The sequence below is a fragment of the Leucopleurus acutus genome, assembly GCF_964270905.1.
Source record: "Leucopleurus acutus genome assembly, chromosome: 2".
In the NCBI taxonomy this organism is placed as follows: Eukaryota; Metazoa; Chordata; class Mammalia; order Artiodactyla; family Delphinidae; genus Leucopleurus; species Leucopleurus acutus.
Genome location: NC_139143.1, coordinates 157,383,674 through 157,397,790, shown reverse-complemented (window position 1 = coordinate 157,397,790; position 14,117 = coordinate 157,383,674). Strand labels below are relative to the sequence as shown.

At 54.2% G+C, this 14,117-nt stretch overlaps 2 protein-coding genes across 4 annotated transcripts in view; one reads left to right on the top strand and one right to left on the bottom strand.

The window, feature by feature from the left end:
• Nucleotides 1-2,448: 2,448 nt before the first annotated feature.
• On the top strand, nucleotides 2,449-10,939 carry DMAP1 (DNA methyltransferase 1 associated protein 1). Its single transcript, XM_082832981.1, has 10 exons — nucleotides 2,449-2,804; nucleotides 3,352-3,443; nucleotides 3,701-3,896; nucleotides 8,664-8,822; nucleotides 8,950-9,117; nucleotides 9,407-9,592; nucleotides 9,722-9,793; nucleotides 10,082-10,154; nucleotides 10,293-10,588; nucleotides 10,827-10,939. Exons 1-10 carry the CDS (start codon nucleotides 2,700-2,702, stop codon nucleotides 10,884-10,886), a joined length of 1,407 nt encoding a protein of 468 aa, XP_082689107.1. The 5' UTR covers nucleotides 2,449-2,699; the 3' UTR covers nucleotides 10,887-10,939.
• A 440-nt stretch (nucleotides 10,940-11,379) lies between these two features.
• Nucleotides 11,380-14,117, bottom strand: part of ERI3 (ERI1 exoribonuclease family member 3) — a 129,311-nt gene continuing 126,573 nt past the window's right edge. For 2 of the 3 annotated variants that reach the window (XM_082833926.1, XM_082833925.1), the window contains one exon: nucleotides 11,380-11,891. In XM_082833926.1, the coding sequence (XP_082690052.1) occupies nucleotides 11,809-11,891 (83 nt within the window). In that variant the 3' untranslated portion in view covers nucleotides 11,380-11,808. The remainder of the gene's footprint in view (nucleotides 11,892-14,117) is intronic. The other variant, XM_082833924.1, reaches the window with a different exon arrangement.

The following is a 14,117-nucleotide window of genomic DNA, read 5'->3' as shown; positions in this document are numbered from 1 at the left end:
AGAGGCTGAGGAGGGAGGGGCTTCTGCGACTCTTTTTTATTCTGCATCCTACTGCCACAGCCAACCAGCCCCCAGTTCCAGCTGACTCTACCGCTGCCTCTCACCAGGTTCTCCTGCCTCCAGCTTCATCCTCCCCACTGGCAAGCCACCAGTTATCTTTCTAAAAGATGAATCTGACTCTTTTCAGCCTTCTTCCTAACTCTCCTCCCCATGCCACCTCCACACACCCTTCAATGGCTTCACATTGCTCTCAGGATTGAATAAAAACTCTGTTAAAGTCAACTTTGCAGCCCCAGAGCACCCCAGCCTGAAGTCCCTCTCCCAGGCCCCTCAATAGGACACTGCAATGCAAGAGTCTCTTTAGAAGCGATGCTGGGTTCCTGAAGAGGGTCAGCTGGGTGGGCACCGCAGAATAAGCTCCTCTCGGGGCTGGCAGGGAGACCCGTTGTCACCTGCAGTCTGGTAGAGAAAGTGTAGCAGTGGCTCCCCAGAAGGGTCAAGAGAGAGGCATCCCTCTCTCGTCCTCTTTTCCCCAACCCCTGGACTCAGTTTCCCGAAGGAATGAGCAGCTCTGGAGCTGTCATTCTGGGGGATTTCTTAATGGCAGCAGCTAAGGTGGCACTCCAGGATGGCGACAGAACCAGGCCATGGCCAAGACAGAATGACAAATGATTAACCTTAGGGTAAACCCCTTATCATGGCCCCCAGTGCCTACCTCTGATCTTAAGTCTTCCTATTCTCCCCCTCCTCACCCAACAGCCACCACACTGGCCTTTTTTCTTTATGTCCTTTCAACACATAGTTCCTTCCATTTTAGAGACTTTGCACGTGTTATTCCTCATGTCTGAAACTCTCCTTCCCCAGGTATTCTGTGGCTATTTCCATCACTTAAACCTCAGCTCTGATTTCAGCTCCCTGGAGAAAACTTCCCTGAGGTTCCACATAGTCCCCCATCCTATTACCCTATTTTATTTTTTTCACAGCACTTGTGACCATCAAACTTACACTATCTATTTTATTGTTCATATGCTAGTTACAAGCCCCACTGGGAAATATTTGTATCTCATTGACCCACTGCATCCCCAGAGCCTAGAATAATGCCTTACACATACACACATTTATGTACCATGATCCTTGCCCTCACAGAAATGATTCTATCAAGAGAAACATATCTTAAACAAATAATTATGCAACACAGTAACTACAGGCAGAGTCAAGGGTTTTGAGGCAGAGGTGCAGGACCCTCTCCCACTTCTCGCTCCAAGGATCATTCCCTTACCCTGTGGGCAATTTCTGCTGCAAGACCCTGGCTTCCCCTGGAAACTGTTTAGAGCTCAGAGGATTCACCCAGGAATCAGGCCTCAGGAACAGTGCAAGGTTTGTACCTCTAGGCCCAGTTCTTCAAACTTTCAGGGTCTAGCTAGGCTTGTGGGCTGCAGCAGCTATGTCCCCATATGCCCCCAAGCCAGAATAAGTTACAACATTGATAGCTCCCTTGTGTGGGCTGTCTGCTTCTCCAGGCCCCGCTTGGATTTTTGACATGCCCCTGGCTTGGGGCCTGGTCTCCTTAATACCTTACAAGCTCCACTCCATCCCCCATGCTCAATGCCCAGTGTCCTCCATGTCTACAGGCTAGTTTGCAGAGGCTGCAGTTGGGAGCTGCTTCTCCTGTCCCTTCTGTGCTTCCTCAGGACCTCCTGTTCTAGAAGTTTCTCTGTCTCCAGGGAGATCAGCAAGTTTCTTCCTTTGAGGGATACTTCTTCCAGCTGCTACCTGTTTGGGGCTGTGTTCTTGGACTTCTTTGGAACCCACACTAGTGCAGTTAGCTCCCAGACTAGTGAATTTCCAGGAAGCTGGGCTCCAGGAAAGCCCCATGAGGCCCCGACCCACACCCCCCCTCATCAGAGGAGGTGCAAGTGAGGGTCCAGACCTCACTCCATCTTGGCAGCCACCCTGGGAAACTCTGCCTTGTCCAGTTGATCTCTTCATCTCGAACGCGTAGCAGTATCTGGTACGTACTTAGCACTTAATGAACAGGGGCAATTAATACCACTAATTTATGTAATGAAAAAAGGCACCGTGCAAATGTTTTACATGGATTATTGGCACTCCACTTACGCAGGTACCATGACAATTTCCATTTTAAAGTGAAGAAACGAGTTCAGAGAAATTAAGCGACTTCCAAGGTCACAAGGCTGTGCACTCTCTCTTCATTGCGCGACGGAGCAACGCAGAGGGAAAATGCCAGAAAGCAGGCAGCCCAGGAAACGCGCGGGCTCCTGGGAGGCAAGGAGTGCAGCAGTCCCTGCGCGGTCAGTAGTTTTCACACTGGGTTACCAGCCGGCTCGGTTTCCGCTAAGCACAGACCGGAAGTGTTCCTGACGGCCACATTTCTAACGCGCACGACCGGAAGTTTCTGTTTGCGGCTTTGCGGGGATAGGGGAGTCGCTGGGCCGCAGCCCGGACGTCTAGGTGCGGAGGCCCTGGGGCTTAGGAGACAGCTGGGGCCGTTAGGGAGACCCAGGCGGCGGGACAGTGGCGGGGCCCCGACCTGACCCTGAGCCACTCTCGTCCTCGCGGCCCGCCTCTTCACCCCGCCCCCACTTGGGGCTGAAGTGGCTCTGCCCCCCGATCTGAGCCTGGTAGCTCCTCAGGCACTGACTATTGACCTCGGGGCGCTCCCCCATCTCTCGGGCGCGATGGCTACGGGCGCGGATGTGCGGGACATTCTAGAACTCGGGGGTCCAGAGGGGGATGCAGCCTCCGGGACCATCAGCAAGAAGGACATTATCAATCCGGACAAGGTAGCAGTGGTGCCTGAGAGCGCTGGGTAGCGTTAGTGAAGTGGTGGGTAGGAGTGACAACGGAAGACGGCTCGGGGAGAGATGAGGTGCCACACTTCTTGTGAGATGGGCGGTAAAAGATGTGAAATAACGGGATAGAGAATATGTGTCACCTTGGTGAGATGGGATGGAGGAGGTGGGACCCCGTGGAAAATGGTGGGGACCAAGAGGGTGTGACATTTGTAAGACAGGACCTAGAGAGTGTGACACTTGTGGGATATTGGGGGGACATCAACTCGGTGTGACATGCTGAGAGATGCTGGAAAAGTATCTTCTGCTCTGACAGGTAGGGCTCTGAGGTACGGGTGTGGAGGGGAATGACCTGCTCAGACCCAGGTGCCCCTTGAGTGGGTTTCTGTACCTTCATAGTGTGTCATTATGTGTCACAGTGTGTATGTGTGTCATTGTACCTGTAGATGCTGGTTTGTTCAGGGATTGAGCTGGGCTAAAGAATTTTCAGGGAAGGGAGTCTAGCCTGTGGTTCCTCTCCTGTGGTTTCCCTCCCCAGAAAAAGTCCAAGAAGTCCTCTGAGACACTGACCTTCAAGAGGCCCGAGGGCATGCACCGGGAGGTCTATGCACTGCTCTACTCTGACAAGAAGCAAGTATTAGAATCCCAGATCCCCCAGGCTTTGGTCCCTGACCAACCTGCATGTACCTAACTCCTAATTTTCCCAGCCAGTTTTCTCCCCCCTCCCCTCTCCACACAGGGCTTCTGCTTGCTTAGGTTGTGGGAGCTCGGATGTCTCACTCCAGGATGTGACTTCCTTGCTCTATGGTAGATCAGCAGCCTGGGTCCAAAGGCTCTCTACACACCTTCTGACTGTAATCTCTCACCTCCTTAAACCCTGCTTCCAGGGATGCACCCCCACTGCTACCCAGTGACACTGGTCAAGGCTACCGCACAGTGAAGGCCAAGTTGGGCTCCAAGAAGGTGCGGCCGTGGAAGTGGATGCCATTCACCAACCCAGCCCGCAAGGATGGAGCCATGTTCTTCCACTGGCGACGGGCAGCAGAGGAGGGCAAGGACTACCCCTTCGCCAGGTTCAATAAGGTGAGCCACCACCATTGGGACGTAGGCCAAGGTTGCCCACCTACTCTGAGCCACTTGCCTGAGCACTCCAGTCTCCTAGTTGGCTCCAGAGGCCCCCTCAGGCCAGGTCATTAACAGTGGTTACCCACTCGTCCTTGGTGCAAATACCTCTGTGGGTCTTCACTGCCCATGGGATCCTGTCCTCTCCTAGACCTGCTCTGAGTTTTGGTTTGTTGCCGTAGCCTTTTATTTCTTGCTATTCTTCAGAGCTGTGTCCTAGGTGCTCTACTCTTCTCACTCTCTACTTTCTCCCTAGTTTGTCTCATTTACCCTGTGACCTCAGTTGCCCTCTGTATGCCATTAACCCCAATTCAGTATCTCCAGTCCAGAGCAGCAGTCCACATATATCCAGTCATTTGCTTACCTCTCCCTGAAGGCCCCACGGGTACTTCAGATCAAGTGGATACCCTTGAGCAGAACTCATAATCTTCTTTCAGTTCCCCACCCCCAAACCTGTTCCTCACATAAGTGAATGAATGACACCACTATCCACCCAATTGCCCAAACCAGAAATTTGGGAATCATCCTTGACTTAGCTTCTCCCTTAGCTCTCATATTATTTCAATCAACAATGGGACAAAGAAGGTAGGGGAAGACAGATGACAAACATGTAAGCAAATGAATTGGATTCTTTCAGATAAGAGCCGTCAATAAAATAAAACCAGGATATGAAATGAGATAAAGAGTGAACTTGTAGGTGTAGGGGAGGCCTAATAGATAGAGTGGTCACGGAGGGCCTCTCTGAGAAGCTGGCATTTGAGTTAGACTTCAGTGATACATCTAGTCATTGAGTCCTGCTGACTCTGTTTCTATAATAAATCCCATCTGCCTGTGTTCTTCATTCTCTGTACCCTAATCCAAGCTGAATTATCTCTGGTCTAGATTACTGTGGCTCAGATGGAGCAGGGCCTTATACAGACTCACCCAGCCAGTGAGAAGCAGAGCTGGGCTGGGCTCGGATTCCCTAGGCTGTTGTTTAAGCCACTCACGATACGGCCCCACAGTCTCTGCAGCTTGGAGCAGCCTAGACTTCGAGCCTGCAAGCACTGGGGGCTTGAACCCAGGACTCCCAAGTCCTGACTTCCTTCCCCTCAGCCAGTATACCCACCTGCACCTGGATACCTCCCCCTGGATGGCTCACAGGCCTCTCAGACTCAGTACGTCCAGGTGTGGCCCATCATTCTCCCCCATGCCCCCAAACTGGTTTTCTTCCTTAGGCCCCTCACCACCATCCTTAGGCCCCTCAGGTCCAGTGGAGGGAGAGGCTGGAGATGTAAGACTGAGAAGGGATAAGCAAGAGGTAAGAGATTTGAGGTGGGGGTGGGAAGGTTGGATGAGACAATTTGAGGTAAAGACAAAAGAGTGTTCATTTTGTACTTAGTAAATACTACTCCATGCCGAGTCAAGCCCGAGGCAGTGAGGGCACAAACATCAATCAGACACAGTATCTGCCCTCTAGAAACTCTGCATGTTGTTGGGGCGCTGGGGGGAGGCACAGGCAATTATAGTTTGGTGGGATACATGCCATATTGGGAGGAACTGAAGGTCATGGAAACTTCCTGGAGAAGTTAGAACTTGAGTTGTTTTTTTTTTAATTGAAGTATAGTTGATTTACAATGTTGTGTTACTGGTGTACAGCAAAGTGATTTAGTTATGTGTGTGTGTGTGTGTGTGTGTGTGTGTGTGTGTGTGTGTGTGTATTCTTTTTCTTACTCTTTTCCATTATAGGTTAATACAAGATATTGAATATAGTTCCCTGTGCTATACAGTAGGACCTTGTTTATTTGTTTTATATATTGTAGTTTGTATCTGCTAATCCCAAACTCCTAATTTATCCCTCTCCCCCTTCCCCTTTGGTAACCGTTTGTTTTCTATGTCTGTGAGTCTGTTTCTGTTTTGTAAATAAGTTCATTTGTATTATATTTTTGATTCCTCATATAAGTGATATCGTATGATATTTGTCTTTCTCTGTCTGACTTACTTCACTTAGTATGATAATCTCTGGGTCCATCCATGTTGCTGCAAATGGCATTATTTCATTATTTTTTTATGGCTGAGTAATATTCCATTGTATATATATATACCACATCTTCTTTATCCATTCATCTGTCGATGGGCATTTAGGTTGCTTCCGTGTCTTGGCTACTGTGAATAGTGCTGCTATAAACATAGGGGTGCATGTATTTTTGCAAATTAGAGTTTTCTCCGGATATATGCCCAGGAGTGGGATTGCTGGGTCATATGGTATTGATTTGAGTCTCGAAGGATGTTACCAGGTAATAGTAGAAAAGGAGTGCAGTGACTTGTTCAGGCAGAGGCGACATCATGAGCAAAGGCATAAATGAAAAATCAGTCATATGTGTGGGATGCTGTGGGCATTTCCCTGTTGATGGAGCCTGAGGTCCAAGGTAGGGTATGGTGGGAGATGAGACCTGAGAGGGCAGCAGGGCCACGTCAGGCAGGGCTTGGCAGCCAGGCTCAGGAATTTGGGCTTTGCTCTGATGTCTTTAGGGAGCCACTGGCAAATTTTAAGTAGAGAGGTGTCGGGATCAGATTTGAATTTTAGAAAGATCGTGGTGACTGGGTGGAGAGTAAAGTCGAAGTAAAGGGAACTAACAATCTTCCCTCCAATACTGCTCTCTCCTGGGGTCCCGCTTTCAGTCTGTGGCTCCCCAGCCGCTTTCCTGCTCAAGCCAGAAACATAGGAGTTACCTATACCAGCGTCTTCTCTCACCCCGCACAGCCAGTCGTCACACCCTATGATGTTCATTCTAAAGCCTCTCAAGTCCATGCCCTTTTCTCTACCTTCCACTGGCGCTGCTTTATTTCAGGCCTCTTCACTTCCCACCTGGATTATTTCTTAAACCTGCCAGCTGGTCTCCCAGGCTCACGATTCACCCTGTCTTCACTGTTGCCAGGGTGGTCTTTGTAAAAGAGAATCATGACCATCTCACTCCTCTCTTTAAAACTAACCTTACTGACTCCCGTCAGCCACAGGATGAATTCCAGACTCCTTAGCAGTCACACGAGGCTCACAGCAGCTTCCCTCTGTAGGCTCTCTTCAGGCCTCTCCCTGTCTCACCCTTTTCTTGTTTCCCTTAGTGTCCCTGACTGCCAAGCCCGCACACATCAGGCCATTTCTCTCTCATCGCTGTTTATGTGGCCCCCCTGCTTAGGAGTCTCTCCAGCGCCTTCCCTCCCTGGTTCAGTTCTACTTAACCTTAAGACTGAACCAGGCTCCATTTACCTCTTCCCTGACAACCCTTGTCCCAGGCTGTATCAGGTGCCACTCATTATACCCTAGGCATACCTTTGTCATCAAATTCGCTGCACTTTACTAAATTTTCAGCTGGACTGTGAGCTCTGAGAAGGCAAGGCCCCTGTCTGTCTTATCCAGCATTGTGTCCCCAGCATAGGGCTAGCAGGCCCATGATAAACATTTGTTGAATGAATGGCCATCTCCCTTGCTTGACGGTGAGCTTCTCTTTAGTTTAAGTAGCCGTGTTCAGAGAGGTCACATCTTGGCTGCAGATGGAGAATTGTTTGGAAGAGGATTAAATGGAGGCAGAGACGCCAGTGGGGAGGCTGTTTCTCTGTCCAGGCAAGGGGTAGTGGTGGTCTGGACAGGGCTGTGGCAGAGGAGATACAGAATTGGGAGGTAAAATGCACAGATGTGGGAAAGGGGATGGGTCAAGGGCAAAGGTAGGATTTAAATATGCCTGCTAGGTTTCCGCTTGGGTGATGGTGACACTGACTGAGATCCGGACTGGGGGAGATAGGAGTTTGAGGGAGGGCGATGAGCTCAGTACTGAACATATTAGGATTTTTTTTAATTGAGGTATAATTATTATATATCATACATATATTAGCTTCAGGTTACAACATAATGATCCAGTATTTGTATATATTGTGAAATGACCACCCCAGTAAACCTAGTTAACATGTATCACCTGAACATACTCAGTTTGAGATGTATATAGGATCTCCAGTAGGAGATGTCCAAGAGGCAGCTGGACATAAGGGTTTTGAGAGCAGGTTCAGAGCCAATGTGGTCTCTGATGGAGAAACTTCCATGGTCCAGCCTAGCATTGTCTCTTTCCTGGGGTCTCTGACTGATAGACGCAGCTGGTGGTGGTGCTGTTTGTCCCTGAGGGAGGTCTGGGGGACAGGACATGGGTGTTGGGGTGGGGGGTGTATGTTGCGAGTAGGGTTCAGGTGCCTTTTCCTTAGAGATGTGACCTTGGCCAGCTCTGGGGGAGCTGCAAGTCTCACTGTCACCACTGGGTGGCAGGAGTGCTTCAGACAAGTGTGCCATGACTAGGGCTCCTGGGCCTTTCTCCAGAATTTAGCCATCTTCCTTACTCCAAAGTTGACCTTTGGACTCCCCAGAAGCACTTACACGTGGTCCCCTCACCTTAACCATTGGGTCAGGAGCATGTGTCCTGTTACCGAGGCTCTGGAGCCGAAGGCATGATGAAGTTGGTCCTGGAGTGGATTCAGAGGCAGGCAGCAGTTCTAGAGGCTGCCAGGGCGTTTGGTCAAGCGGAGAGTTTCTTTTCTTGCTCTGGAAACATCATCTCCAGGTGCCCTGTGCAGGGTCCCAGGCAGAGGATTTGCTTTTGTCCAGCCCAGGGATTGACAATAAACAGGAGGGGCTGTGGTCAGGCTGCTGGAGCCTGCGGGACGTGCCGTGACGTGGGCGTGCCCCCTGTCCCTCCATGCCTGCAGACGGTGCAGGTGCCTGTGTATTCAGAGCAGGAGTACCAGCTCTATCTTCATGACGACGCTTGGACGAAGGCAGAAACTGACCACCTCTTTGACCTTAGCCGCCGCTTTGACCTACGTTTTGTTGTTATCCACGACCGGTATGACCACCAGCAGTTCAAGGTGAGCTGGTATCGTGCATTTGCATGTGGGCCCAACCCCCGGGCGTGGCAGGCCCACTGCCTTCATGTTCTCCTTTCCACATGCCTCTGAGTATTCATCCTTCCTCTCTCTATATCTTTATCCTCAGAAGCGTTCTGTGGAGGACTTGAAGGAGCGCTACTACCACATCTGTGCCAAGCTTGCCAACGTGCGGGCCGTGCCAGGCACAGACCTCAAGATACCAGTGTTTGATGCTGGGCACGAGCGACGGCGGAAGGAACAGCTGGAGCGTCTCTATAACCGGACCCCAGAGCAGGTCAGCCCAAGTCCCACAGACTCTGCTCCGTGCCGTGAAACCCCTTGACTGTTGCCTCCCTCCTCCATACCCTCAACTCCCTCACCCCAGCTCCCCTTCTTCCCCCTCTTCCCGCCCCCATCCAGTCCTGCCTCTCGCCGGCCATCCTCCCTGCTCTCTGTAGCCCTCACCTCCCTCACAATTCCCTGCTGCTCAGGTTCCCTCACAGACAGCCCCGGCACCCCTCCGTCTCCCCATCTCCTCTCACCGCCCCATGACCCTCACGGGCGTCTCAGCGTCTCTTTCCCAGGTGGCGGAGGAGGAGTACCTGCTGCAGGAGCTGCGCAAGATCGAGGCCCGGAAGAAGGAGCGGGAGAAGCGCAGCCAGGACCTGCAGAAGCTGATAACCGCGGCGGACACCACTGCCGAGCAGCGGCGCACGGAACGCAAGGCCCCCAAGAAGAAGCTCCCCCAGAAAAAGGAGGCTGAGAAGCCGGTGTGGAGACCAAGTCAGCCCAGCTCAGGGTGGAGGGCTCTGAGAGCACGCGGAGCCGGCAGGGGGCTGGGACTAACGCTGGGCCCTCTCCCCGTGACACCCTGGTCTCCGTAACTCCTTCTCCCCCAGGCCGTTCCTGAGACTGCAGGCATCAAGTTCCCAGACTTCAAGTCCGCAGGCGTCACGCTGCGGAGCCAGCGGGTACGTGAGTCACCTCCTTCATTCACTGTGTCTGGGCCCTGGGCTCTGCGGCCTGAATGCTGCAGGCCATGGGGCCGGTGCAGGTGGAGGCGGACGTACTGGGATCTCAGGGGGATGCCAGGCCGAGCTCACAGCTTTCACTCTATTCCGCTTACTGGCTGTTTTCTTCTGTGACCCAGAGCTGCCTCTAGGGGTTAACTTCTCTTCCACTCCCCCCACTTCCTTTAGTCTCCTTCATTCTAAACTGCTTGTGGCGGGGAGAGGGCTTAGTTGCCTGGGTCGTTGCAGATGAAGCTGCCAAGCTCTGTGGGACAGAAGAAGATCAAGGCCTTGGAACAGATGCTGCTGGAGCTGGGTGTGGGTGAGTGCGGGGGCCAGCCCCTCAGGACGTCCCCACCCAGGCTGCGGATGAAGGCCGGGCATGGGGGGCAGTTCCGGCTGCTGGCCTCCCCACAGCACCCCAGCTCTGTCCCTGTGCCTTCCACCCACCTGCCCACAGAACTGAGCCCGACGCCCACGGAGGAGCTGGTGCACATGTTCAATGAGCTGCGGAGTGACCTGGTGCTGCTCTACGAGCTCAAGCAGGCATGCGCCAACTGCGAGTACGAGCTGCAGATGCTGCGGCACCGGCACGAGGCGCTGGCCCGGGCCGGTGTGCTGGGGGGCCCCGCCACACCGGCATCAGGCCTGGCCCCGGCCCCAGCGGAGCCGGCGGTGCCTGAACCTGGTCTCGGCCCGGACCCCAGCAAGGACGCCATCATTGATGTGGTGGGCGCACCCCTCACACCCAATTCGGTAAGAGGCCAGGAGAGCGCAAACTGGCCCTGCTAGTGAGCACACGCACGTGCGTACGCAGGCCCCACCCCCTCTAGTACCTGCAACAGGAGTCGTCACTCTGAGGGGTTCTGAGAATGAGGGAGTGGGTGGTCGGTCAGTGGGCATCACCTTCCTGACTCAGAGAGTGAAACACGTGCACCCAGCCTGAATCTGACCCTGGGGGCCATTGACCTCAGCACCTTCTGTGTCTCCTCAGAGGAAGCGACGGGAATCGGCCTCCAGCTCCTCTTCTGTGAAGAAAGCCAAGAAGCCGTGAGGGGCCACACGGGGTGTGGGATGGTGCTGTGTAAATAGAGCTGCTGAGTTGGACTGGGCTGCTTCCTTTTCCTTCCCACCACTTCTCATGCCCCTGGCTGGGAGGGTGGGCAGGAGGGGGATCACCATACCCACTCCATGGGGATGGCGCTGGGGCTTGCCTGCACTGAGGCCCTTAGCAGCCCTTTAACCACTGACCAGCTTTGCCCAAACACCTGTATCCAGGAACACCCGTGGTTCTGCACTCAGGTTGGTTCACACACAGCAGTGACCATAGATACCGGCTGCTTTGAACACAGCCTTGTGCTCAGATAGTCCCCAGGGCCCTGTGCATATTCAGTGTGGGTCCCCTAGGTGCTCCAGAGACTGCCAGCTCTACTGGTGGCCTTGAGCACAGGGCAGCCTGGCATATGCTGTAACCCCTGCACATCCAGACAGTGTCAGGCACGGCACTGCCTGGTCCACACACACACCCAGGGCCTCGTTTCCCCGACTTTATTCAGTGGCACGTTCACAGCGGGGATGGGGGTAGACACAAGGTGGGGCCTGATCTGTCCTGGAGCCCTGGGGGCACCACACACCATGCACTACAGATGGGAGGGGGCACAGGGGGGCTCGGTGGCCCCAGCAAGAAGCCTGTACTGGGAGGAGACAGTGAGGAGGAGGTCCCCCAGCCCAGGCCCACAGTGGGAGGGCCTGATGCTGGGCTGAGGTTGAGGGGAGGGGGTAGGGGGCACAAAGTGTCTGTTCCAGAGGGGCCAAGTGGCCAAGCCTTACCCAGGACACAAGCCCACAGGGCGGGCTGGGGGACACTCTGGACGTAGAGCTGTGCCACTCTCCCTTTGCCCCTCTGGTGAGGGAGAGGAGGGTTTTGGGCTGGGCCAAGCAGCTACCCTGTCCTGCCCCATCCCATCCTCGGCCAGTCAGAACGGCTTTGATGTCTGCTTGAAGATGAAGCCTCGGTATGCGAGTGTCTTCATGATGTTGGCGATGTTCTTGCAGTCATCTGAAAAGAGGAAGAGAAGACATTTAGATGGGCCCTAGAGCCTTCCCCTGTGGGCCCAGAGGTACACGGGTGGGGGTGGGAGGCAGGTTCAGATTCAGGAGCCATAGGCTCTAAACCAGTGGGTCCTCCCCCCAGGTGGCAGCAACTCCAGCTTCAGGTTAGGCCGGGTGATGCTGGGCCAGCAAGAAGCCTGGTCTCAATGCTTCTGAGTCCCATAACTCATGCTGGAAATTGGCCGGCGTGTCCCTCCCTGGCCCCAGCGGTGATGTATGGGCACCGTCGCAGTAAGAAAAAGGCAGAGTAAATGTGTAATTTCTCCCTTGACGGCCCCCGGCCGCTGGGCGATCCTTCTTGTTGCCGCCGCGTGGGGACGGCCCGTCTGCCACACTCCGTCTTCCCGCCACCCGTCTTGATGTCTCCATTTCATTACTGTGCAGCCATTCATCACGCCCACGGCCAGGGTGACTTTGCCGGCACTTGCATGTGTGTGGGAGATGTGGCCCAGGCCATGATCACTGGTGACAAGGCACAAGTCTCGGCACTTCCGGGCCGGGGTCCCAGGCTCATGTGCTCCAGCAGCTACCGCCTGGGCGCCTGCTCCTGTGCAGCCCAGGCCAGTGGAGAGGGGCCCCGTCTGTGGTCCTCCTAACACCCTGGCCGGCAGCCTTCTGCCAGACACGCCTGTGTAGCTCAGCCCAAGCCCTGCCTCTCCCACCCCGGCAGGCTTCAGCCCTGTCTCTGGCCATATCTCAGATTAAAGACATCTGCGCTTGCCAGACCCTGTCACAGCACTTTCCTCGGTATTGACTGCCGTAAGAAACTCCATGGGGAAAACTGTCCTAGACCCCGGTGGCCACAGGAACAGGTACTTCTGGAGCCTCAGTATCATGGTTATGGGCCCCGACTCCCTCACCTGCCTCTTCTTCCATCCCCCTCCCACCTCCCATAGGTGCTCTGCTCCTGTGCCATAACCAGGACCTCAGCTGCCACCGCCCTCGTGGGGTCGATGCTGTGGTGGCAGAAGTACGTCGATGTCATAATCAGGTGTGGGGGTGGTAAGGTCAAGGTGGGGTCACGAGGCCCCTGCGTCTGTCAAGGACCAACCCCTTGCACTGAGCTCCCAGCCTGCCCTTGCCAGGACCTTAGACCAGGAACGGGGATCCACCAGAGCTAGAAAAAGACTGTGGGAGTGGGAGGAGTCTGGTCAGGCCAGGCCCTGTATCATCAGCCAGACACCAGCTCTGCAGACCTGGCGCTCAGCAGACGAGCTCTCTAGGTCAGGCCAGACAAGTCACACGGGGTCCTGTCTCTCAGAGCTCAGTATGAATGTAGCTACAGTGGATGTGGGCATGGACAGGTGACCCAGGCACAGGGACACCTTGTTCCTCTAGGTGCTCAGGAAGCCATGAAGGCTGGTGTGAGGCGGAACAGTGAGAAGACAGATGGGTGGGTAGTGGCGGCCATGGCAACTCCAGACGTGACCCATCCCCATGGTTTATGGGCCGGACACGCGCCCCGCTCAGCTGAGGCCCCGTCATTTGTCTCCCTTAGTGTGCACGCCTGTGCTGTGGGGGTAGAGGGTGGAGGGAGGGGGCTGTGATGGGAGGAGCTAGGTAGTCGACAGGAAGGGGAATGGGGCAGGAATGGCTGTGCAGGAGGGGCGGGCCTCAGGAGTGGGGAGGGTTTATGACAGGGTCCAGGGGCTGTCACGGCACTATTGAAAGGGCCACGATAGGTGATTTTCTTCCCAAATAAATCTGGCCTTGTCAGGGCCCCTCCGATCCTTGCTGTCTCCGGCACTCTGGGGACCGTGGCCACTGTGCATATTAAGAATAAGTCCCCTCGTTATGTGCAATTACCCAGCGGCCACACACCTCATTTCTTCCAGCAGAAAAGAAAATTAGTTTTCTATTGACTTCATCTGGCTCCTCCCTCATTGCTGGACAAATTGCTCAATCTACCTCCCCTGGCCCAAGTGAATGTGCCCAGCTCCTCCCCCCAGGCCACCAGCCATCCAGTGGGGGAGCACTGACTTCCCACCTGTGCCTTGTCTGGAGCTGGGCAAAGGTCCATGTGCCCCAGTCTTGCCCCTGACCTCTCCCCACTCTACATGCCAGATGGCTTCATCCACATCCTGAGCTTCTGAAAATTGCTGTCTCGTCTGGGCCTCTCTCCTGAGCTCCAGACCACAGATGCAAACGCCTCTGGAACCTCTCTTCCTAAGTA